General features: G+C 45.8%; 1 protein-coding gene across 1 annotated transcript; it reads right to left on the reverse strand.

Moving 5' to 3' along the window:
• Positions 1-744: 744 nt before the first annotated feature.
• LOC130682663 (uncharacterized) lies at positions 745-24,809 on the reverse strand. The gene is given in 9 exon segments (XM_057497515.1): positions 745-989; positions 992-1,096; positions 1,099-1,400; positions 1,402-1,626; positions 1,628-1,866; positions 18,195-18,392; positions 19,556-19,629; positions 23,751-24,172; positions 24,304-24,809. Coding segments are annotated over 9 exon segments (2,193 nt in total). The 3' UTR covers positions 745-867.
• Between the last annotated feature and the right edge of the window lie 448 nt (positions 24,810-25,257).

Raw genomic sequence — 25,257 nt, forward strand, 5'->3', positions numbered from 1 at the left:
ATAGAACACTTCTTTACTTACAAAAGGGACATATTTGAAATATGTGGCTGAAGAAAAATGGTCATTTTTCCCTCAAGCCCTGCCAACACTCCCTGGAGCCACCACATCCCCCTCCAGAGTGACGGTCCGGGAAAGTGGATTCCAGTGCACAGAGAGTCCTTCAGGAAGTCACGGGGCCTTCAAGATGTGTGGCCAAGGACCTGGCACTATGTAAGGATGACTGTCACGCCTGACAGACCTGCATGAAAGGCAGCACGGGGGGAGAATGGAGGCCCCAAAAGGATGTGTGAATCTGGAAAAGGGTCTTTGCAGATGTGAGTAAGTGGCATTTAGGGAGCATCCTGCATCCAGAGAAAGGTGTCCTTATAAGAGAAAGGAGCAGGACAGAGACACAGGACTGAGAGCCCAGAGACGCCCGGAGCCCCCCACAGCTGGAAGAGGCAGGAAGGACCCTCCTCTGGGGCCCATGGCACCTTGTGTCAGACTTCTGGGCTCCAGAACTGTGGGAGTATAAATCCCTGGTTCCTAAGCCACCACGTGTGCCGTACTTTGTTGTGGCAGCCACAGGAATGGACACGCATGAATGTTATTTTCAACAGTCGATATGGAAGTAGAGACAGGCATCTACTTAGTCCATGGAGCATAGCACATGTGACAGGGCAGGTGGGCTGGGCGGAGGGGGGGTGGAGGTGGGGTGTGGGAGACAGGAAGGGTGAGGGAGGGAAAGGGGATGTTTACCTTCCTCTCTGGGGTATCCAGGACCTTCTGCAGTGGCACACAAGGGGCGGCTGGAGCCTGCGTTTCTGGTCCCCACAGCTTCCCCTCCTGAGAGACCTTGGGGCCCGGCACTGGTTGAGTTCTGGGAGCTCACCCGGTGTCCCTTCGGGAGCTTCCGAGGGACCTGTCCCAGGACCAAGACCTCCTGGGAAGGGTCCTCCCGGTGACTCCTGGGCTGCTCTCTTGGCTCGGGGTCTCCCAGTGGTCTCCCCAGGAGCCGAGGTGTCTTTCCGGGTCAGGCTGGCTGCTGCGCCAGGGCTCTTGGTCTGGGAGCTCCAGGCCTTGTCCCCAAGGGACTCAGAGCTGGTGCCCAAGGGCACGGGTTGTGCAGGGCCTCCACGTAGGACTTCCTGAACCAGCATCCGGCTTCCATGCCAGCTGAGTCCCCTAATGGCTGCCTTACGGAGCTTGGGTTGCCTGTGTCTTCAAGGAGGGTGAGGGCCTGGGGGTCGTCTTTCCTGTCCATGGGGCCCGGCCCTCCTCCTGGACCTTTGGGGTCCTGCTCTGAGGGGCTGACCCTTATAAGGCCTCCATCAGAGCTCCCGGATGGAGTCCTGAGGCTTTCCCTCGGGTAAGGGATGTGGCTGGGTTCGCCGCTGCTGGGATGCCCACTGCAGGGGGGCGGGGGCGGGGGTGTCCCCTCGGGGAGGAGCCTCTGAGATGCTGCCAGGCGGCAGCTGCTCAGGCCCAGGGTGGCTGGAGCAGGCAGGTGGGACTGTCCAGGTTGTGGGCACAAAGATGAGGTCGGTGACATTGCTCCATGGGGTGCGGAAGATGGCCAGTCCCGAGGTCAGCAAGCAGTTTTGCAAGGGGACACTGTTCTGCTCCCAGTTGACCCATTCCAGAAACTCCAGTGATGACGCATCTGTACATGGCCTTGGGGACAGTGACTTCTTCTGAGCCTCTTCCCAGGCAGGAGAGGCATTTTAAGACCAGCCTGGCTGACTGCGTTCCCACTGATGTGACCTGCAGGTAGAAGTCCCCAGGCCTGAGCCTGACTCCATGGAGGGATGCCAGCTGCACCACCACCTTCTCGTGTAGGCACAGCAGCCAGCCTTTGTGGAAAAAGATGAGGCCTGTGTATCTGGCCTGGGACAAGACAGGGAGCGACAGAGATTAGCAGCAGGCGTGGGGCCTGTGGGAGCTCCTGGTCTCCATGTAGCAGGGCAGGGTGAGCGACTGGGCCCCCACAGGACAAAGAAATTGGGAGAGAAAGCAGGAGTTCTTGGTTCAGTGAAGTCAGTTAAAAACACACTTTCATGGCTTTTCTTGGTAGGCTGGAGCAGGTGGGTAACAGGACAGGGAGGCAGGAAGCCAAGAGACAGAGCCCAAGGCATGGGCTGAGCACTGACCCTGACCCTGACCCTGACCCTAACTACTGACTCTAACCCCTGACCCTGACCTGTGGGCTCAAAATATCGTAACTCAGCTGTTTTTCTCTGCTAATCAGTGATGTGTGCCTTGAGAAATGTGATGTGTTCCTTAAAGGAATGTTGTGTCTTAACCAAGGCCAGCCAGTTCCTGCAACATTGTTATCTCCCCTATTGTGCTGTGCTGGGAGGCGCTGCGAGGGAGTTGTGCACTGAGAACACAACTAGCCGAAGGTTGTATGCATGAGATCACCAACTGTCCTTGGGTGTATTTGTGTGACTAATAAATACGAGAGGTGCCCTCTCAGCACCACTCTTGAGCTGGTATCCTTGAGTCCCCTGGCTGGCCTACTAAGGTCTTCGATATCTCATGGCGTCGCCTCCTCTATCTGCGGGTCAGAGACGTGGAGGAGGCCGACAAGTGGCGCCCGAACAGGGAGGGACCTGAAAGACGGTCGAAACTCAGGGCAGAGAACCTCCGCTCGGCGGCACTTGCTATTCAAGGGCGGGAAAAAGCTCTGAAGATCGTGGATCCGGTAAGATTCCCGGGAAAGCATATGTAGGGAACAGGATAGAGACGTCAGGGACACTATAATGGGCCACAACGAAACTAAAGCTTCAAAACCGGAGGATTACTTAAAATTGCTCCGTGCCCTCCTAAAAACATCAGGAGTGAAAACCTCTAAGAAAGATTTTGCTCAACTTCATAAATAAAAAAAAAAGCATTGCTATTAGCTTCCTCCACAAGGCACCCTTAAACAAGCTGATTGGGATAGCGTGTTAAGAGGCTTTTAAAAAGCTCATAGGCAAGGAGATGTTATCCCTGTGTCTGTTTGGTCCTTGTGTAATTTGATCACTCTCGCTCTGCAACCTTTACAAAATCCGCTGATTCGCGAAACCGCTGAACAACCGGCGGGGCAAAGAGAATGGTTACAATTAGAGAGACAGGCTAGAAAGAGGACATAGCAGTGACGCAGGTGCGTTTGTGCTGCCCGAAAGCGTGGGAAAGGATACAGGCAGCCGGAAAGCCTGCTCGACCATTTAGCAAACTTAAGCAGGGACTCAATGAAACATATGTAGATTTTGTTGCCAGACTGCAAAACAATCTAAGACGGACAATAGCGCATCCAGATTTAAGAGCATGTTGTTACAAATGTTAGCTTATGATAATGCAAATACTGAATGTCAGCGTGTTTTAAAGCCTTTGAAAGCTGCAGGAGACAGAATAGAAGATTACATCAAAGCTTGCGCTGATATAGGTTCTCCAACTTTTCAAGCTAATTTGTTGGCAGCTGCTATGAAAAGAAGATCAAAAGGAAACTTAAAAGGTTTGAAGTGCTTCACTTGTCGACCACTCAGACACCTGTTTGGGTAGATCAATAGCCCCGGCTAAAATACAAGTAAAATATCCAGTGAATTATTTAGGTAATAAAATTCAAGAAAATTCAATAATCCCTCAGAAAATTCAGATAAAGAGAGATCATCTTGAAACTTTAAATGATTTTCAAAAATTATTAGGAGATATCAATTGGATCCGACTGTTACTAAATATTCCTACTTATAAACTGCAATATCTCTTTAATACTTTGAAAAGACCCTCAGATCTTAATAATCCTGGAGCTAAGCATTTCCTTGTCTGCAGCCCCAGGGAAGCCAAACAAGCCTCTGACTCAGACCAAGACTCTAGCAGCGAAAAGTCACACAGTCCCTGCACTTATCAGGCAGGCAGGGGCCTCTCAAGGAATGACTAAAGCTCAGGCAGAAAACACTAGGAAAACTAACTGAGAGTAATTCAATCCCTAAACTCTAAGAAAGACGTGTCTTATCTTCTGCACACAAACCTGGCCTCAATACAAACACTCTGATTAAAGAGGCTTGGCCCCTGAGAGAATTATGCAATATAATGTTATGCAGCTAAATATATTTTGCCACAAGAAAATAGTCGAAAGTCCCGTGAACTACTACAATATGGAACTAGTTTTCTAAATTCTTTTAGTGAAAATCTATTCTACTTACTAGGTTCATCATTATCTTTGAAAATTAGGAAGTTTTAAACTAGAGTCTCTGAGATAGAAGAAATTTATCTTTTACAATACAGCCTGGCTTTAAATAACTGGTGCTTGAATTGTACTTGCATTTCATTTCCAGCCCCCTGGACGCACACAGTCCCTATCAGTTCAGAGCCTTCATCGGCTCTTTTGTTCTGAGGCCCTCTAAACCTTAACCTAGTTATGTAAATTGCTCGCCCTTAGAGTGTATTCTTGAAAACTGAAGTACTTTTAATCAAGTAAGCTAAAAAGAAAGAAGACAATTAAACATTAGTAACTCAAATTTTTGTTATCAGTTTGTCTGTGTACATGTTTTAATATGAAAAGTGTTGCTAACTGTAGTCCTTATGTCTCGGTCTGTATGTTTGTGTGTCTAGGTGTGTAAATGAAAATATTTTCTACCTCCGGATGGTATTAATAAAACTTGATTTAAAGACAAGCGCTTGTGAACATTGGGCATTCTAAAACTTCCAGAAAATCTAATAAAAAATATTAAGCATTAATGCTAATATAAGTTTAATTGAAACGAACATGTCCTTGTAGTTATCAGCTGCCAAAGTTTACTTAAAGTCATTTAAGTTGATGTTACCTGTTAAACATTTCAAGAAGATGCTTAAAGAAAAGCTTGACTTTGTCTAATGTTTGGTAAAAGTCTTATAAGTAATATAGCATGGTTGCTAAAAATGAGTAAACAAGTGTAGCAGATGAACGTCTTAATAATAATAATGTTAATGTATAACAGTGTATAAATCTGCAAAACAGCCTGAGAATTTTTGTGGTAACCAAAATTCTTAAAGTTTTGCTAAATTATATAGACAAATTTTGTGCTTAATGAGAAATTGTGCTGTAAGCCACATTTCCAAAAATGATAAAATATGTTCATAAATGTATCAATCTGAAGAATGCTGGTGTAACAGTTTACAATGGCCTATTTTTTAGTGTTCACTGAAGGTTACAGTACCAAATGGTTTTAAGTTCTAATTGAAACTACCTAATTTAATAAGGAAAACATTTCTGTATGCTAAAGAATGTATGTTTTAATAAGAGAAGGTATAAGGAATAGAAATGCATTTTTTAAAAGTGAAAGAAGATAACTTGTTCTTAAATACAGCTGTTTATTGAATGCTTAAGAAAATAAGATCTTAATATCAAAAGAACTGTAAACTAAGTGTTGTTAACAACTATGTAACCCTCTGTATTTGCTTTTAAACGTTCTTATTATCATTCTGGTTAAACAATAAGTGTTATTCAATAACTATAATTCTATTTAGGCAAGTGCCTTAAAAACTTTTGACAGCTTCCCAAGACCAAATTTTTAAAAGTGCTTTTACCTCCAGTTAATTCTGATATTTTCCAGAGGGCCCCTGGAACATGTCAGAAGAATTTCTTCTCCTCATCAGAGAAAATATTTAGCTAATTTGGCTTATTTACCTGATACATATTTACCTGGAAAGCACTGTCAAAAGGAATGATGGTAAACTTTATTACTGAATGTTTTATGTTACAGAAATACCCAAACTTCCATATATCAACTGTCTTACAGTAAGTTCTCATCAGATCTTTAACCATTGTCATTTGTAAATCTTTTGTCATTTATAATCACTGTTTAATTACTCCTAACCTAGTAAAGAACTGGATTTCAGCAAAACAGGTATTCCCTATAATTGTACAGGACAAGCTTTAGTGGAACGCTGTCACCTTACATTAAAGCATTATTTGCTAAAACAAAAAGGGGGAGTGCTACCTGACATGATCAAACTAACTGCAAAACAACGGCTAATGCATGCTTTGCACATTCTTAATTTTGATCTTTTAAAGGATGATGGATGATCCGCTATGGAGAAGAAATTTATAGGCAAAAAGATGGAGGAAAATTTGGATGGTATAATGCAACCTATCAGCCTAGAAGGAGTAATATCTGTTATGACATATATAAGACAGTTTTGCCTCAAAATGATATTAGTGATTATTCCTGTGAAAAAGTACAGAAAGGAACTCCTGATAAGTTATACAAGAGTAGTTTTATTTTCCTAAATATATTACTCTCTCCTAAAAATAAGTTCTCACCGAACCTAGGGTTGAACAAGTCCTCCTTTTGTGTAGCAGGAGACTCTTCTATCAGTGGATTGTTGAAGAAGAATCTGATAGGAATAGGACTTCCTCTTCCAATATTTACTAATATATCAGGAATAAATATTACTAAAGCTCCCAGAACTCTTACTCATGATATTCAGTTAGATCTACCAGTTAGCACTACCATAGTTTCCAATTGCATATGTATTAACTGTACTTCTATACCTTCTTATTATAATTCCATCATACATGTAAAATGGCCATATGGATACAAGCTCCCAAGTGGATGGGTATTTTTGTGTGATAACATGATAACAAAACCTATCAAGCTTTCTCTTCACATTACCAAGGTGTTTGTGGCGTACGACAAATTCTTTCTGCTCTTATAGATTATCCTAGATATGGACATAGAAGAATCCCTCAAGCTTTGTCACCTGATTGTGATGCCAACCTGAAACTTTTGGATCCTACTGCTGTTGCAGTTGTAGCTGCGTTTGTTCTACGGGTTCCTGGACTTGTTGCTGGAATGAAGAAAGAAATATCCAAGCTGGCATGTGCATACAGTAAAACCACAAACTTGACTGCTTCTGTACTGTCAGAACTCAACCAAGAACTGGGAGAAGTTCGAGTGGCAGTGCTTCAAAATTGTGCCACCATTGACTATTTGTTGTTAAAAGAACATATAGGTTCTGAGCAATTCCCAGGAATGTGCTGTTTTAATCTGTCTGATTTCTCTCAAACTATTCAAAACCAACTAGATGATATTCATCATATCATTGACAACTTTTCTCAACTGCCTAGGTCACCTGATTGGTTTTCTTGGCTTCACTGGCTATGACCTTTATTTGTAGGCCTGCTTCTTTTATGTATGTGTCCCCGTATCCTAATAGTTTGGGTCCCTGGCTTGATTACTGACTTGTTGAAACCGATACATGCTTATGCTACCTTTCAAGAATTGCCTTTACCCCCTTGTGAGAGTCCGCATAATGAATTGAGCTCTTTAAATGATTCCTGTAGCTGTTGCCAAGCGTCAAAGCAGAGAAAAGTATGCCAACCTCTCCTAAATCCAATCCTTCTCATAGCCCTGAAAGATGACTGGTTAGCCAGAGACGGGTAAGATTCCTCACGGGAGGAACAACCTAAGACAGGCATAGTCGCAAGGGGCCCCCAAGTGATAGAAATGGGGGCCAACTAAGGCAAGGCAAAGAATCTTGCCCCGCCATCTGTGTGATGCATCCTCTGCTGCTCCTAATCAGCTACTATGCCAACAAGATAATATAAAAGTGGAATTCTCATTCTTTACTTAAAAAATAAGGGAAATGTGGGCTCAAAATATCATAACTCAACTGTTTTTCTCTACTAATCAGTGATGTGTGCCTTGAGAAATGTGATGTGTTCCTTAAAGGAATGTTGTGTCTTAACCAAGGCCAGTTCCTGCAACATTGTTATCTCCCCTATTGTGCTGTGCTGGGAAGTGCTACGAGGGAGTTGTGCACTGAGAACACAACAAGCCGACGGTTGTATTGTATGCATGAGATCACCAACTGTCCTTGGATGCATTTGTGTGACTAATAAATACGAGAGGTGCCCTCTCAGCACCACTCTTGAGCTGGTATGCCTTGAGTCCCCTGGCTGGCCTACTAAGGTCTTCGATATCTCATGGCGTCACCTCCTCTATCTGCGGGTCGGAGACAGCGAGGAGGCCGACACTGACCCTAACCCTGACCTTGGGGGAGTTGTTCCCAGGAGCTGCCCCCAGCTGGGCAAGGGCTGGACTTTTACGCTCTTGTCCCTGCCAGCCCATGGTCTGAGCCCCCCAGGAAAAGCACAGCCTCAGGAACCCGCAGCAAGAATCTGGCGGGACGCCAGTGTGCCAGCTGCAGGCTCCCACTTCCTGCAGTCAGTGAACTCACAACCAGGCTGTACATTTTGGGGGTGTTGTCACAACTTCTTTGAAAAGACCTTGCTCTGGAAAGGGTCTAGGTTTCAGGGAGACACACCAGGAGTCAAGCATGGGCGGCTCTCGAGTGTCAAGTGGTTTGGGGAACAAGGGGTGGGGTCCCCGGCACATGGGAGCCGCGGCTTCGCATCCTGATACGGGGCCGCATCCCACAGCATGACTGTAGTTCCAGGCTGTCTGCCTGGCCACTCACTCTTCCCGCCACGGCTCTGACACTCTGCACAAATGCTATTCCGGTGACTGAGAAAATGAAAAAGATCTCATTCTAATACCCTTCAAGCTTAAAAGCCTTTCTTGTCCTTATCCACACATGAAGTGACTTTTCTGAACCATGATGATGATGTGGATATAGTTTGGTATTCCTGCTGTCACCCTTATGCACTTTCCTCTCTTACTCACAGAGACCGGGACTGCTTAACTGTCCGTGCTCAGAACTCTGCGGTGCTTCTGTCTTTTCCATTAAAGATAAGAAATGCCATTCTCACGGTACAGTTTCTTCTTCCTTTATAGTTTTAGGATACATTCTGGCATTAGGATCACAGGATAGAAGGCTTCGAATGTCTTTTATGGTTACTGACAATAGGACATTGCTGGCCACGTGTATCACTACAGCTCTGCCATGACTCACTAGTATGAGGCTTTCCACCAAGAAATCCTTTCCCAGATTGACAGGCACAGTGTGGAAAACTTTCAATTCACATTTATGTGATAGATGGTGAAGCCAACCCTTTTCTCACTGCTTGTTTTCTTTTCTATAATTTTTTGTGTATTTTTGCTCTTTTTAAGAATTGTGGTATTGTTTTTGCCTTAGTTGCTCTGAAGTTTTTTAAAAAAATGTAACATGATATTGTTTTGGATTCACCGGTAGCACACGTCTGTTGCATGTCTGCATGTCCACCTGTCTGTCCCAGCTTATCTGCTTTGTAGTTTAGTTATGTTCATTGCCTCTCTGTAGAAGTTTACATTTTATACAAGATGAATTTCTTGATTATTTTTGTGATCTTTTATTGCCTTAAAACTTAGAATTTGACATTGTACTAAAGATTGCCTTTCACATTCATTTTGTTAGTTTTCCTAAAAGTTGAGGTTTTACAAATATTTACTGTTTTCACATATTTGGAGTTGACTTTGCAAATCATACCTTAAATACACTGGGGTGTTCCTAAGGGCAAGGGCCTCACCGACTTCTCCTGTGGACGTCCTGCCGCGCACACGGGTGCAGGGAGGACGGGTCTGTCCTGCCGTCGAAGAGCTCACACTCTCACCCGGCGGGGACCCAGCCAATGCCTGCTGAGCGTCCCCCAGGCGCCCTTGCACCTGTGGCCACATTTGATTAAAAATTAAGATTTTAAGACTGAATAAACAATACTTGTGTGTTGCAAAAACTAGAGGATTCAGAACAAATAAAGACTGAAGTGACAAGCCCAGCACCAAGCCCTGGAGGTCGGCATCATCAGCATTTGTGTGCATCTCATTTCTTTTTCCTGTTCGTGTTTAATGGCTGAGATCGCATCACAAATGCAACTGCACAGTTTGAAATTTTTTCACCTGACATGACTTCATGAGCATCTCCTGTGCCATTAGAAATTCTTCACAGAGGTCACTGTGCTCTGATACTTCTCCCAAATTTTGCTCTGACAAATTAAAATACCTGATTGGCTTTGAGCCTGGAGGCCTGCCTGGGTTCTGGTGCTTCTGGGAAAACTGAGGCCTTCTGGGAGACCGAAGGGAGGCCCTGACGGAGAGTGCCGGGGTACAGCCAGTGCCTGCTGGTGCTGGTGGCTGCAGACGTGGGCCAGTGACCTCCCCATGCTGGACATGAAAATCCAGGGTGTTGCCTGTCCCCGAAGTCAGCAGTGAGACACCTGGCTGGCAGCTGCCGAGAACCCAAGGGCAGTGGGAGAAAAGTTCAGCCTGAGCCATGGCCTAAAGACGTGCAGCTGGGGTCGGTGGTGCGAGCCCCCCAGGGATGGACTTCAAGACAGCCCCAGAACTAGAGGGTCTGAGGCTGAAGGTCCCCAGGGAGGCAGCCCCTTCCTGGGGGGCCTGAGCAGGGTCAGGGTGAAGAGTGGGGTGGGCTGTGCCCCAGAACTGTGCAGCCTCCCCGCCAGGCTGGGTGCCTCCTCTTCCAGTGAAAACAGCCCCAGTAGCCCCGCTCCCAGGATCCTGACGGGCACAGCGGGGAGGTGGCTCTGAAGCTGGTGAAAACTGGCTCTGTGGGAGCAGGAACCGGGCTGCCCACCGAGGGGAGGAGCCCTGAGACTAGGACGTGGCCCTGACCCTCTGCCCTGAAGTTCCTTCTGTTGGCACCCAGCTTCCCTGAGAACTCCCCACCCCAAAGTCCCTTGCTTTTCTTTATATTAACCATGTTTGAATCCCTGGGTGACAAATAGTGTTGCAGATGTCTGAACTTACTAACAACTGTAGTTGTACGGTCTGTATTTTTTATGACCTGCTTTTCAATCAATACTGAAGTTTATCTACACTGCTACATGCAGCTGCGGTTCTTTCGTGCTCTTTAATGTGTAGTATTTGCTCTGGTGTTCTATTACTGCATAATCAACTATCCTCAGATTTAGTGGCTTAAAACAACTATATTATTTTGCTTGTGATTTTATGAGTCAGGAATCAGAGGAGAGCTCAGCTGAGCGGTTCACTTTGTACCCAGGCTGTGAGCAGGGGCATCTGGGGCTGTGGACCCACCAGGATGGCTTCCTCACCCCCCACACCCGCACCCTCGTTCCCTGGTCTCTGTCTCTCTCCAAACGGCATCTCATTCTCCAGCCTCTCCCTAGGACAGCGAGGCCATCTCAGAAAAGTCACCTTCTAACAGGTGCTGGCTTCCCTGGGGGGAGTGTTCCAGAAGCAATCTTGCTAATCGCCCAGCAAGCGCAGCAGGCCTCTTCTTGGAGATCCCCCCATCACTTCCACTACACCTCATTCATCAAGTGCGTCAGTACACAGTCCAGGCTCCAGAGGACCAGACAAGAGGCCGGCACATGGGGAGGGGCCAGGAGGCCACACTGAAGAGCCATGCGGCCAAGCTGGCCTGCTGTGCCGCTGCAGCCCTCGAGGTGCTCCCACACGCATGCCGCGCATCTCGCTGGTCAGAGACGCAACTACAGTGGACATTCTTGGCCGTGAATCCTGTGTCCAGATACAAGAAAGTTTCCAGGGGGTATTCCTAGATGTGGGGCAGGGGGGTCCTCGGTTTTGGTACAAACTGTCCTCTGTGAGTCTGCGGCTAGTGATGTAGTGTAACTCAGCCACTTGGCCTCAGAGGGCTTGACAACGTGTCCACCTGGATCATCTCACCAGCTTGCTTCCTACATCCCTGAGCAGCGGTGAAGCCCAACAGCTTCTCTTCCGTGGGCTGTGCCAGCTCAGCATTTCACACACTTTCCTTCAGGCTGTTTCTTCTTCCCTTCTTGTAGGATTTCTCCCTGTGACCCAGGTACAGTCCTGTATTGCTTATGTCTGCTGCAGATGCTCCCCGGTAGTGTTTTCTCAAAGTTTTATAGTTCTGAGGTTTGTGTTAGGACTTGATCCACTTGGAGTAGGTCTGTGGATGGAGTGAGGTAGGGTTCAGCTCATCCTTCTCGCACAGACACCGAGTAGTCCAGCACCATGCATTGGAGCCTGTCCCCCTCCACTCCTCTGCACGCCCCAGAGGTGGGTGAGTGCCGGCACAGTGCTCTGTGAGTGCCAGGGGCAGCCTGGGCCGGCTCTGCTGACCGCCACCTCCTGCCCTGAGATCATGGCCTGAGCCAGCCTGTGGGGCGATACGCTGGGCGCTCTGCCTGCTGCTGGGCGCTGGGTACCAGTTAGCTCCTCTCCCTCCTGAGGCTTCGGCCCCTCCTAAGCAGACAGAAGGGCGTGGCCCTGCCAATGCCACCCTCTCCCCTGCAGCACGCTGGCTGGCCTGTGTGCATGCTGAGCTCACTTCTGCATTCTGAGCCCTCCTGGGTTCACCGAAGCCCAGCTCCAACCCCCCTCCCCATTGAGCCCATCGAGTCAGCCTGTTCCTGTGTTAGACCTGCTTCCTGTGGAAGACCAGTTGATTTCAGAAAGTAATGTGAATTCATAATTTAAAACAATGCAGAAAATAATGATTTTTCCATGTCAGAGGGGAAAAAATATCTGGGGATCTTTCCAGGGTCTTGCGTGGCCACCCAACAGGAGTTGTGTTATTCAAACAGCAGAAATGGGGGTCAGACAGTGAGTCTCCAGGGCATGCTGAACTCAGCTGCTGTCCACTCGGTGTCACATCATCTGATTTAATCTGAGCACTTTCCTTATAATACCAGTGAGCACATCATTCGAGAAGTGAGTCCTCAGTAGCCTCCCCAGTGCTGGCCGTGGGGCCTGGTGTCTGAGGAAATGTACATCCCCACACTCGGCATCCCTGACCTTTCCCGCACTCTTCCTCCGAGCAGAGAAAGGCACCTACCGCCCACAGGGACACCAGCCGTCGTCTGTCCCTGACATACCATTGAGGGCTGTTTGCCAGAACTCCAGCTGCCTGTCACACACTGTGTCTGCATCCTGGAAGCAGTGAGGTGCTGATCTGGTATGGAGGCACAGGTGGCTATGAAACAGTGCTTGCCTGTCCCTGGAACAGCACCCACTGATCCTGCTCGGTGCTAGAAAACCCAAGTGGGGGCCAGATGGAGGCTTGTGTCCTCCCCCAGGGTCTGCAATCTCTAAGTAGTAAGCCTCTGACAAGACAAACACTGTTCTCAATGTGAATTTGTCTGTCTGTTATAGAAGAGAACTAGTCCAGCCTGGTGAAGACAGTGGACAATACCAGAGTAGGAGGGCAGTCAGAAATGATGTGGAGAAAGGCTTCTTCTTTAACTGTGATGAAATGCATATAATAGAAAATCTACCATTCTAAGAGCACAGCTCAGGGGCATTAAGCACATCCACATTGTTGTGCAACTGTCACCTCCCTCAGTCTCCAGATCTTTTCCATCTTTCTGAAGTGGAACTCCACCCACTAAATACTCCTTCCTTCCCCAGCTCCTGGGAACCACCATCGATTTTCTGTCTCAGTGAGTTTGACTATTCAGGGGGCTCAGAGAAGCAAAATCACATGGGATTTATTCTTTTTGACTGGCATATTCACTTAGCATAATGTGCTCAAGATTCATCCATGTTGTAACATGTGTCAGAATTTCTTGAATTTTAAAGGCTGAATAATATTCCATTGTATGGAGAGGCCACTTTTGTTTATTCATCCATCAATGGACACTTGGCTTTTGTAAATAATGCTGTTGTGAATATGGGTGAACAGATATCCGTTCCAGTCCCTGCTTTCAATTCTTTTAGGTATCTACCTAGAAGGGTAATTGCTGGATCATACAATAATTCTGTTTATCTTTTTGAGAAACTACCAAACTGTTTTCCTCAGTGGCCTTAATGCACAAAGATTCTAATTTCTCCACATTCTTGACAATATTTCTTGTTTTCTGTTTTTTTGATAACAGCCATCCTAATCAATGGAAAGTGATACTAACAGTGGTTTTGATTTACATTTCTCTACTGATTAGTGAAGTTGAGCATCTTTTCATTTGCTCATTGGACGTTTGCAGGTCTTTGGTGTCTATTAAAGCCCTTTCCAGTTTCTGAATTTTTGTTGCTATTGTTGCTGTTGTTGAATTTTTGCAGTTCTTCATATGTTCTGGATATGAATCTCTTAGCAGATATGTGATTTGAAGGTATTTCCCACAATTCTTAGGGTAGCTCTTTTGCTCTGTGCTTAGTGCCCTTTTATGAGCAAAGTTTTAGATTTTTGATGATGTCCAGTTTATCCATTTCTATTTTTGTTGCCTATGCTTTTGGTGTCATACCCAAGAAGCCACTGCCAAGTCCGACATTATGAAGCTGTCTTCTGTGTTTTATTCTAAGAGTTTTATGGTTTTAGCTCTTGCTTTTAGGTCTCTGATCCATTTTGAGTTAACTCATGTGTATGGTGAGAGGTAGTGGTCCAAGTTCATTCTCCTGCATGTGGCTGTCTACTTTTCCCAGCACCATTTGTCGAAAAGACTGTCTTTACCCATTGAGTGGTCCTGGCACCCTTGTTGAAAGTCAGTTGCCCATACAGGTGAGGGTTTTTTCTGGGCTCTCTATTCTGTTCTACTGGGCTCTGTGTTTGTCCTTTTGGCAGTGCCACACTATTTTGATGACTGTAGCTTTATAATGAGTTTTAAAATCAGGAAATGTGAGTCTTTCAACTTTGTTTTTCTTTAAGATATATTGGTTATTTAGGTTCCCTTGAGATTCCATATGAAGTAGGACAGGTTTTTCTATTTCTGTAAAAAAGTTGGGATTTTGATATTGTATTGAATCTGTAGATTGCTTTGGGTAGTCCTAACATGCTAATAATATTAAGTCTTCCAGTCCAGGTCTTTCCATTTTTAAGTGTTATTTATTTCTTTCAACAAAGTTTCATAGTTTTCAGTATACATGTCTTTCATTTCCTTATTTAGAGTTATTCCTAGCTGTTTTATTCTTTTATATACTCTTGTAAATGAAATTTTTTTAGTTTACTTTTCAGATTGTTCACTGTTAGTGTATAGAAACACACTGATTCGTGTGTGATTTTGTATCCTGTAACTGCTGAAGTTGTTTATCAGTGGATAACATAGGGTTTTCTATGTATAATTTTGTGTCAGAGATTTTGTTTACAGTAGATAATTTTAAAAGAAATGATCTTTCCTCTGTTAGGCAGCTAGCATGAGGGGTTTATCTGTTTCATACATTTAGGAATAGAGCCATTTAGGTACTTTGTGGCCTTAAACCCCAGCAGAACCTTGGAATTCAAGCTCCAGGAGCCCAGTGAGATATCTCCCCACTTTCCAGCTCAGGCCCTAACTACCTTGGCCACTGGAAATATCTTATAAAATTTGAACTGGATGGGATTTGGTTCAGCTTTGGTTAGTTTCAGTTTATCTCTGGTTTCAAATGCTTTGAGAGTTCACAATCTCCATCCCCCCAGTGGAGCTGCTGACTTTGAAACTGAGAGATGTTGAAAATATGAGACTAAAATATTGAGCCTGAGATCATGAGACCATCGGATTTGGAGATCACAGCAATTTGAAACTGTGTGACTGAGATTTTGAGATCTTTTTTTGCCCTCTGTTCTCACATCCCGGCCTCTCCTTACTGAGCAGAATTCCCTGGAAGAGAATTGCCCAGGATGAGTAGAGAGGAGTCTTTTTACTTTTAAGGCTCCCTCAAATTCTAATCTGATATATTAGCCCTGAGGTTTCTTAAACTCAATTTTTCCTCATCTGAGCAGAGGTGGCAGATTGCTTCTCCTCCATCCATCCTCCCTGCAACCCAACTTGCCCAGGATGAGTGTGTCTTCGGTTCTTTGCTCACTTACAGAAAGGCACTGTCTCTCCATAGTTAAGTTATTTTAGATCTTTGTGTATCTACAGCTCTTGGGTGGCTTTAAAAAAAGGGTAATTGTTTGGGTTTCTCTAGAGATTTCTTGTTTTTGGCAGGAATAAAGGTTTTTCATGCACATCTTCATCCTAACTGGAAACAAGACTCATCTGTTCACTGGCTCTAAACGAGTTGCCAATTTCCTCTGTTGTTCTCTGTTTCACCCTTTCTCTATTAGAGAATATTTACAACTCACCAAATGCAAGGGTGTTTTTTTTGGTTGCTGTTATTGATTTCTAGTTTTATTGCATTTCAGTCTTTAGATATCATTTCTTCGTTATCGACACTTTATGGCTAATGGTAAGTTCTGGTCAATTTTGGTAAAGGTACATGTATAACAAGAATGTATGTTCTCTAATATTCTATAATTGTATGCATTGTTGAGATAAATGACATATATCCTCTAAATGTAAAATGTGACCAGAATTTTATCAGATTTGAGTTAATTTGGGAGAATGATCCGTGTATATTTGGGAAGGATGTGTATTCTAATGTTGCTGGGCTGAGCACTTATGCATTCCTATCATGTACTCCAATACATCTAAGGAATATGGTCTGCTTATCCTGTTTGCTCCAGAGGGAGGTGAAATCAGCTGCTATGTTTAGGAGTCACTTCTTGGAATTCCCTCAATTTGTGCTTCAGTCATTTGCCAGCTGTGTGGCCGTTTACAGATTGTTAGGTACTCCTGGCTGTTACTAGTATCATTACTGAATGATCCTCTTCAACCCTAATGTCTCTGCCTTTTACTATACTGAGTTTGCTACTACTATTGCTGCCAGTCATTCTTTGGCTATAATTTTGCTGGTCTATCATTTTTAATAACCTCCTTCCAGCCTATTAGATATGTCGTGCTCTTTATTTCCCATGTCTGTTTTGTTTGCTCCTTCCTCTTTTTTCTGTCATTCAATTTCATTTTCTTTATTCTAATCCCCTGCTTTCCCCATTTGTAGAAACATTCTGTTTCCATATCTCTATGATTACTTTGAACTTCTCCAGTCATCTTCTAGCCCAAGCTGTGATGGAGCAGTTATAAACAAGCTGATTAGTGATTTTAAGCATTTCTTATATACAGAGAGTTGGGAGAATGGTGGTCTTTGAAATCTTAGCTTAACGTGACTGCTTATCTTAAAATTAATATGATTAATAATGATCTTCAAGCCATGCATTTCAACAATAGTGGGTAAACGAATAAAAACTACACTGAATTTATATTAATTAAAATATGTTTATATTCATAGTTGTTATGGCAAGTTCATTTTCTCTTATACAGATGATCAAATTTCATTTTCTTTATTAAAAGGTAAAAAACTATGTAAATATGCAAATAACAAGGTGGCCTCTAAATTTTATTTTGTGTTTATTAAATATTTGTACATATGCAGCAATATTAAAGAGTAATATTATTCATATGGCATTTTCAGAAGATAAGCAATTTTATAAGTAGAAGGGGGATGACTATGATTAGAATGGAAGGAAAAAGAAAATTAACAGAAGAAGGCACAATAGTAGGTCAGCATATCTTTCAAGACATGCCTTTGAAAGGCGACAGCTGTTTTCAGAAAGATTGTTTCCTGTTCAGCCGTTTATGTCTCCTGACAGGCACCCTTCTCTGCTTTTTCCCTTTAAATATGCAAAAAGTACATGATCCCAAGGAAAAGTATCCTCCAGGTAGACTACTTCATGCAGGGAGTCAAACCTAGGACACACTTGGTCATCTCTCTACCATGGTCATTCTAGCTAAAAGACATTCAAAGAACTTAATAAATCAAAGTAGCCTAGTGGTAGTTTTTAAAAAAGCCCCAATTCAATATCAATGGAGTAATAAAAAAGGTGCTGATCTTATTTTCTGAGATCTAACCATGGATCTTTCCAGCTGCTCACTGCAGTTCATCCACAACTTGGCAGTTACTAGTTTTAACGTTGCCTCCGAAATAATCCACAGTAAAAATATCCCTCAAAATAAACCAAACACCTGAGAAATTCATTAAGCAGAATTTATTATATGCATTGGAGCTGCACCAATGAACTGCCTCTGAGATGATCACTCAGGAGGCGATTTAGTTCCTCCATTCAAAGGCTGCAGTGAAAGCTCCCTGTGGGGGCCCAGAATGGACGTCTACAGAGGAGGGGGCTCTGTGCCCCTGGCAGGCCTGGGGCCCTGGTGCTGTGACACAGAGCCTTGCTTCAGCCGGCATTTCGGACCAAGGGAAGAGGAACCAGTGCCCATGTGGGCCCGGAAATGGAGGGGCTGGAAAGTGATTAAACTCCTCTGAAGAATGGCTGAGGTTACAATTTATTTTTATTTTTATTTTTCATAATCTCACAGCTTTCTTTCAGGAAGAAAGCAACAAATGTTCACTTGAGTTTTGTGTGTTTTCATGACTGGTTTAATTTCAAATGCTCAGAATATTTCCTCGTCTAAAATCCCACGTGTGCAGTTTAAACACTTCCAGGAACCTGCCTCCTCTGTCCAGGCAAGAACAGCAGGTGCGGCCTGTAGGGCAGGTACTCACACAGGCCTCTTGCTGCAGGCGCTGCAGGGCCCACCCTGCCAGGACCAGGAAGGCAGTGAGGCAGCGCAGCCCGTGCCCGCCGTGGAGCCTCTTGGCCACACCGAAGAGCTGCCAGAGCACTGTGGCCGCAGTGGCCTCAAAAGGAGGGTACAGGGCAGACACTGTGTTCTGGATATAGGTGTCCAGGGATACCAGGTTCTGAAATGGAAGAGGGGTCAGGTAGACATCAGGACAGGTGCACATGGTCTCTCAAGTGGCACCAGGGGTCTGTCGTGAAGGTGCTGGTGTCATGCCCAGCATGTGAGATATCTGCAGATACAGGGTCCTCAGTAGAGAGGGAAGGCCCTCTTGGGGAAAATAAAAATACCATTTGACCCAGGAACTCCACTCCTAGGAATTTACCCAAAGAAAACAACTTCTCAGATTCAAAAAGACATATGCACCCCTATGTTTATTGCAGCACTATTTACAATAGCCAAGATATGGAAGCAACCTGAGTGTCCATCAGTAGACGAATGGATAAAGAAGAGGTGGTACATATATGCAGTGGAATACTATTCAGTCATAAGAAAGAAACAAATCCTACCATTTGCAACAACATGGATGGAGCTAGAGGGTATTATGCTCAGTGAAATAAGTCAGGCAGAGAAAGACAAATATCAGATGATTTCCCTTATTTGTGGAGAACAGTGAAGCAAAACTGAAGGAACAAAACAGCAGCAGACTCACAGACTCCAAGAAGGGACTAGCAGTTACCAAAGGAGAGGGTGTGGAAGGGCGGGTGGGGAGGGAGGAAGAAGAGGATTGTTTAGTATCATGACTGGTGCACATGGTGTGTGTGGGCTCGGTGGGAAGATAGTGTAGCTCAGAGAAGACAAATAGGGACTCTGTGGCATCTTACTACACTGATGGACAGTGACTGCAATGGGGTATCGGGGACTCGATAATAAGGGTGAATGTAATAACCACATTGTTTTTCTTGTGAAACCTTCGTAAGAGTGTATATCAACGATACCTTAATAAAAAAAAGAATAAAAAATTGAAAGAATATTTCTCAACTTATAAATTTAGAATAAATTTTGATACTAAAATTTCACAAGGATAGAACAAGAAAGGATAGGATAGGCCAATCTCTTGTATGACGTAGGTGCAGAAACTCTAAAATATCCAGTGAACTGGATCTAATAATGTATAAAAATGGTAATTCTCCATGATCAAATTGGCTTTGTCTCAGAAAAGCAAGGCTAATTCAACATTAGAAGGTTAATTAATATAATCCACTATCAACAGATTAAAGGACAAAAAATCATACAGTCATCGCCGTTGCAACAGAAAAGGCATTTGAGAAGTCAGCCTCTTACCCTGAAGTCAGAGGTGCTCACAGCCACCAGTTCTGCTCCTGGACACGTCCAGTGGAAAGGTGCTGTGCGTGATACTGGGAGACATGTACAGAACATTCATGGCAGCACTATTGTTAGTAATCAAGAAGTAGAGATGACCCAGCTGTGCACCAGAGGAGAATGGACAAAGTGTGGAGTTTCATGCCCTGAAGGCCATGTGGAAAAGGAGGGAGGAGCTGTAGTCCAGTGTGTGTTCACAGACATGCACACACCACCACGCCCATCAGTGCACCTCACAAACACAACTCAGGTCTCAAAACCAGGGAAACTGAGTTCTGTTAGTAGTTGCACATGTGGGTGAGGAAGCAAGGCCACACTCCACTGTGGGGGCAGTGATGGCCTCGGGGTCAGCAGTGTGGCCAGGATACGGCACTGCAGAAGCACCTAGGATCCTCAGTGCATGCACCTGAGTAATGGCTAACTGAAGAGATATGCATCAATTTATATCCTCTTTTGATTACATAACATATCACAATAAGAGAGAAAAAATAATTAACAGGGACAAAAACGGTGCCTGACCTTGAATCCAGAGAGCTCCCCCTGCCTGGGTGTGCAGGACCCACTTCCTGAGTTCGACCTCCTACTGAGGCCTGACTCCAGGGCCTCTTATACCACCTTTTTGCTCCTGGAGAAGGCTGAGCACCCAGGCCTGTAGTCAGAGGTCAGGCCTGGGTAGCAAGGAGGGTAGTCCCTCCCCCACCCAGGCTCCAGAGCCTTCCCACTCCCCACCACCCCATCACCCTTGCAGCCTGGGCTCCGCTGTGCCTGGACTGATGCTCTCTCAGGTCTCTCCCCGGGCTGAGCTCAGCAGAGAGTGTGCATATTGGTCACACTTAGGTAACAGCTGCTTGAAATATGTGACAGAGTTCCCATTTGCTTCATGCTCAGGTCAGGGGTGTGGGGACAGGAACAGGTGTTCCCTCCTGGAGCAGAAGCCCATGTGCGGAAGGCAGGTGTCTGTCAGATGACAGGAGTAACCTGCAAGCTGCACTGACATGTGCTAACTGCATCTGGTTAGAGGTGTGGGGGTGCTTTGCAGAGGGAAGGCTTCAGCTGACATCTGCAGGTGAGCAGGTGTTGGGCATGGGGTGGGGAGAGCATCCAGATATCAGGAAGAGCATGTGCAAAGTCCCCGTAGGCACAGTGTGCACGTCTGCAGGCTCCAAGCTCCACCACCTGGTTCTCTCCTCACGGTCCATGGATGTAGCCAAAGCAGACCTGACAGGGCAGAAACAGGGGCTATCCGTGCCTCAGAGCCCACACTGGGGCTATGCCCAGAGGTTGAGGCAGGCCTCCCCATGTGCTGAAATAACTCACATTGCACAGCAGTCAGAGTGTTTGCCTCAGTGGGAGGGGAGGTCCTGTGCTCCCCTTTGTCAGAGTAAAGCCCTGGGAAGGATGGGATGAGTGTGAGCAGGCTGCCCCCATGCTCCTGTTGAGCTCTCTGAGGGGCAATGGATGTGCAGGTTAGGATGGGTGTTTTCTAAACCCTTCAACATATTCGGGTTTGACTGTTCCTGCACTGGGAGTAGGCAGGCTGTGCTGCACGACATAGTGGTAGAGTTCCTACCTGCTTCTTGGAAAAATTAGCAAATTACTGTGTTAAAAACTTTTCTTTCTTTTTTTTAATTTTGGTATCATTATTCTACAATTACATGAGGAACAACATTATGTTTACTAAACTCCCCCCCTCACCAAGTCCCCCCCACATACCCCATTACAGTTACTGTCCATCAGCGTGGTAAGATGCTATAGAATCACTACTTGTCTTCTCTGTGTTATACTGCCTTCTCTGTGCCCCCCACTCCCTACATTATGTGTGCGAATGATAATGCCCCTTTTCCCCCCTTATCCCTCCCTTCCCACCCATCCTCCCTAGGCCCTTTCCCTTTGGTAACTGTTAGTACATCTTTGGGTTCTGTGATTCTGCTGCTGTTTTGTTCCTTCAGTTTTCTTTTGTTCTTATACTCCACATATGAATGAAATCATTTGGCACTTGTCTTTCTCTGCCTGGCTTATTTCACTGAGCATAATACCCTCTAGCTCCATCCATGTTGTTGCAAATGGTAGGATTTGTTTTCTTCTTATGGCTGAATAATATTCCATTGTGTATATATACCACCTCTTCTTTATCCATTCAGCTACTGATGGACACTTAGGTTGCTTTCATTTCTTGGCTATTGGAAATAGTGCTGCAATAAACATAGGGGTGCATATGTCTTTTTCAAACTGGAGTGCTGCATTCTTAGGGTAAATTCCTAGGAGTGGAATTCCTGGGTCAAATGGTATTTCTATTTTGAGTTTTTTAAGGAACCTCCATACTACTTTCGACAATGGTTGAACTAGTTTACATTCCCACCAGCAGTGTAGGAGGGTTCCCCCTTCTCCACATCTTCACCAACATTTGTTGTTGTTTGTCTTTTGGATGTTGGCCATCCTAACTGGTGTGAGGTGATACCTCATTGTGGTTTTAATGTGAATTTCTCTGATGATTATCAATGTGGAGCATCTTTTCATGTGCCTGTTGGCCATCTGAATTTCTTCTTTAGAGAAGTGTCTGTTCAGCTCCTCTGCCCATTTTTTAATTGGATTACTTGCTTTTTGTTTGTTGAGGTGCATGAGCTCTTTATATATTTTGGATATCAACCCTTTATCGATTATGTCATTATGAATATATTCTCCCATACTGTAGGATGTCTTTTTGTTCTATTGATGGTGTCCTTTGCTGTCCAGAAGCTTTTCAGCTTGATATAGTCCCACTTGTTCATTTTTGCTTTTGTTTCCCTTGCCTGGGGAGATATGTTCATGAAGAAGTTGCTCATGTTTATGTCCAAGAGATTTTTGCCTATGTTTGCTTCTAAGAGTTTTATGGTTTTATGACTTACATTCAGGTCTTTGATCCATTTTGAATTTACTTTTGTGTATGGGGTTAGACAATGATCCATTTTCATTCTCTTACATGTAGCTGTCCAGTTTTGCCAACACCAGCTGTGGTAGAGGCTGTCATTTCCCCATTGTATATACATGGCTCCTTTATCGTATATTAATTGACCATATATGTTTGCATTAATATCTGGACTCTCTTTTCTGTTCCACTGGTCTGTGGCTCTGTTCTTGTGCCAGCACCAAATTTCTTGATTACTATGGCTTTGTAGTAGAGCTTGAAGTTGGGAAGCGAGATCCCTCCTGCTTTATTCTTCCTTCTCAGGATTGCTTTGGCAATTCAAGGTCTTCTGTGGTTCCATATGAATTTTAGGATGATTTTCTCTAGTTCGTTGAAGAATGCTGTTGGTATTTTGATAGGAATTGCATTGAATCTATAGATTGCTTTAGGCAGGATGGCCATTTTGACAATATTGAATCTTCCTATCCATGAGCATGGGATGTGTTTCCATTTATTGGTATCTTCTTTAATTTCTCTCATGAGTGTCTTGTAATTTTCAGAGTATAGGTCTTTTGTGGTTCCATATGAATTTTAGAACTATTTGTGCCAGTTCGTTGAAGAATGCTATTGTTATTTTGATAGGGACTGTGTTGAATCTGTAGATTGCTTTACGCAAGATGGCCATTTTGGCAATATTAATTCTTCCTAGCCAAGAGCATGGGATGAGCTTCCATTTGTTAGTGTCCTCTTTAATTTCTCTTAAGAGTGTCTTGTAGTTTTCAGGGTATAGGTCTTTCACTTCCTTGGTTAGGTTTATTCCTAGGTATTTTATTTTTTTTGATACAATTGTAAGTGGAATTGTTTTCCTGATTTCTCTTTCTGCTAGTTCATCGTTAGTGTATAGGAAAGCCTCAGATTTCTGTGTATTAATTTTGTATTGTGCAACTTTGCTGAATTCAGATATTCTAGTGGTTTTGGAGTGGATTCTTTAGGGTTTTTTATGTAAAATACGTCATCTGCAAATAGTGACAGTTTGACTTCTTTACGAATCATAATCTCGATGCCTTGTATTTCTTTGTTTTGTATGATTTCCGTTGTTCGGACCTCCAGGACTATGTTGAATGACAGTGGGGAGAGTGGGCATCTCTGTCTTGTTCCCGGGGCTGTAATTTTTGAGCCCAATGGCTGTCCGCCCCCCGACTGACGGTCCTCTCGGCCAATGAGCGCGGGGCGCTGCAGAGCAGACAGCTATTGGGAGAGAGCGCAGATCACGTGAATCCGGCGGCTGCGTAGTAGCTGCAGGCGCCTCCGCCGCCTTATTCAACAGTCGGTAGCATCGCGAGCGCCGCGGAGAGCCCCAGTTGTTGTCGCTCCCTCCGTGCTTGGGTCCGCCGGCCCGGGTAGGAGCGGCCCGCGCCGTCCCGTCCACGCAGCGGGCCCGGCGTATACCAGATGCTGACGGACCCGCGGCGTGCTCGGCTGCGCTGTCCTCCCGGTGCACATGCGGGGGCGGCACCCACCTCGCCTCCGGCCTCGGATCGCCGCCTCGCAGCCGCTGGGCTCCCGGCGTCGCACTCCCCCCTTCTCGGCTCTCCTGCGGCTGGCGGAGGGCGGCGATCGGCCCGCACTTGGAGCCGGTGCCCTGGCCGGATTTCAGGGAGCTCGGCCGAGAAGCGGCTCCCGCTGCGGCACATCTGCGGTGGAGGGTGCAGAGCGGGCCCTGCTTCAGGGTGAAGGCGACAGCGACCGCTCTGCGGGCCGGAAGGTACGTGGCCGCGGGGCGCGGGGACCCCTGCCTCCGCCTGAGGGCGCGGGGGAGCCGGACGAGGGGGCGGCCGTGCGAGGGTCTCGGCGGGCAGCGCGTGCCCCGCGGGGCCGGGAAGTGGCTGATGCGGGTGGTGGGCTCTCGGGGCCCGGCCGGGGTTCGGGAGTCGGCGCGCTCCGCCGGAGGGGCCGCCCGGGAAGGGAGGGAGCGGAGCGGGTGCGCCCGGGGCGGGCGTCCGAGCGGCCGGCGAAGTTCGCCGGGGCCGGGGGGGAGGGGCCCGCCGGAGCTGCTGCTCCTCCGTCAGGGCCCGGGTGGTGAAGGCGGCTGCTCTCCGCCCCGCCGCGCGCGTCCTCTGGCCCGGGGCCGCGCCGCCGACCTGCTCCCGCCGCCCGGGTCAGGGCCGCGCAGACGGGGGGGCCGGTGGGCGTTGTGCCGTGTGGGGGTTTTCTCGGCGGGGGCCTCGAGGGCGAGGGCCGGGCGGGCTGAGGTTCAAGTGTGACCCGCGGCGGGGCAGCGGGCGAGGGGCCGCCCGGAGGCAGCGCCTTTAAAATTAAAAATTTTTTCATGAGGTACTTACCGTGTTTTTTATTTGGGAATGAAGTTTCCTTACTTTGGTCTGGGGACTGACAGTGCAGTTTCTTGTATTTAGAAATTCGTATCTTTCTGTCATTTCGGTGTGTGTGCAGCTCAGTAAGTTATAACTAGCCACAGAGATTCTGAGACAGGGACCGCGGGTGTAGTCAGAGTAGGGTGGGGGGCCTCTGGAAAAAGACCCCTACCAAAACTCCGTATTAAACAATTCAGCAAAGTCAGAGTCATTAATTCTCTAAAGTAAAATATCAAACTGGGAATATAAGCATCTTCAGTGAAGATCAGTTAAAACTAAAAAGTCAGGAGTAACCTGGCCTGGAATGGTTGAACGGATATCCCCCAGATAAGAAAATACCTCAGCACAGCCCATGTCTTCATTGTGTCAATTAAATGAGGCTACTGTGAAATTTAGCCCGCTAAAAG

Source organism: Manis pentadactyla, chromosome 2, assembly GCF_030020395.1.
Source record: "Manis pentadactyla isolate mManPen7 chromosome 2, mManPen7.hap1, whole genome shotgun sequence".
Classification (NCBI taxonomy): domain Eukaryota; kingdom Metazoa; phylum Chordata; class Mammalia; order Pholidota; family Manidae; genus Manis; species Manis pentadactyla.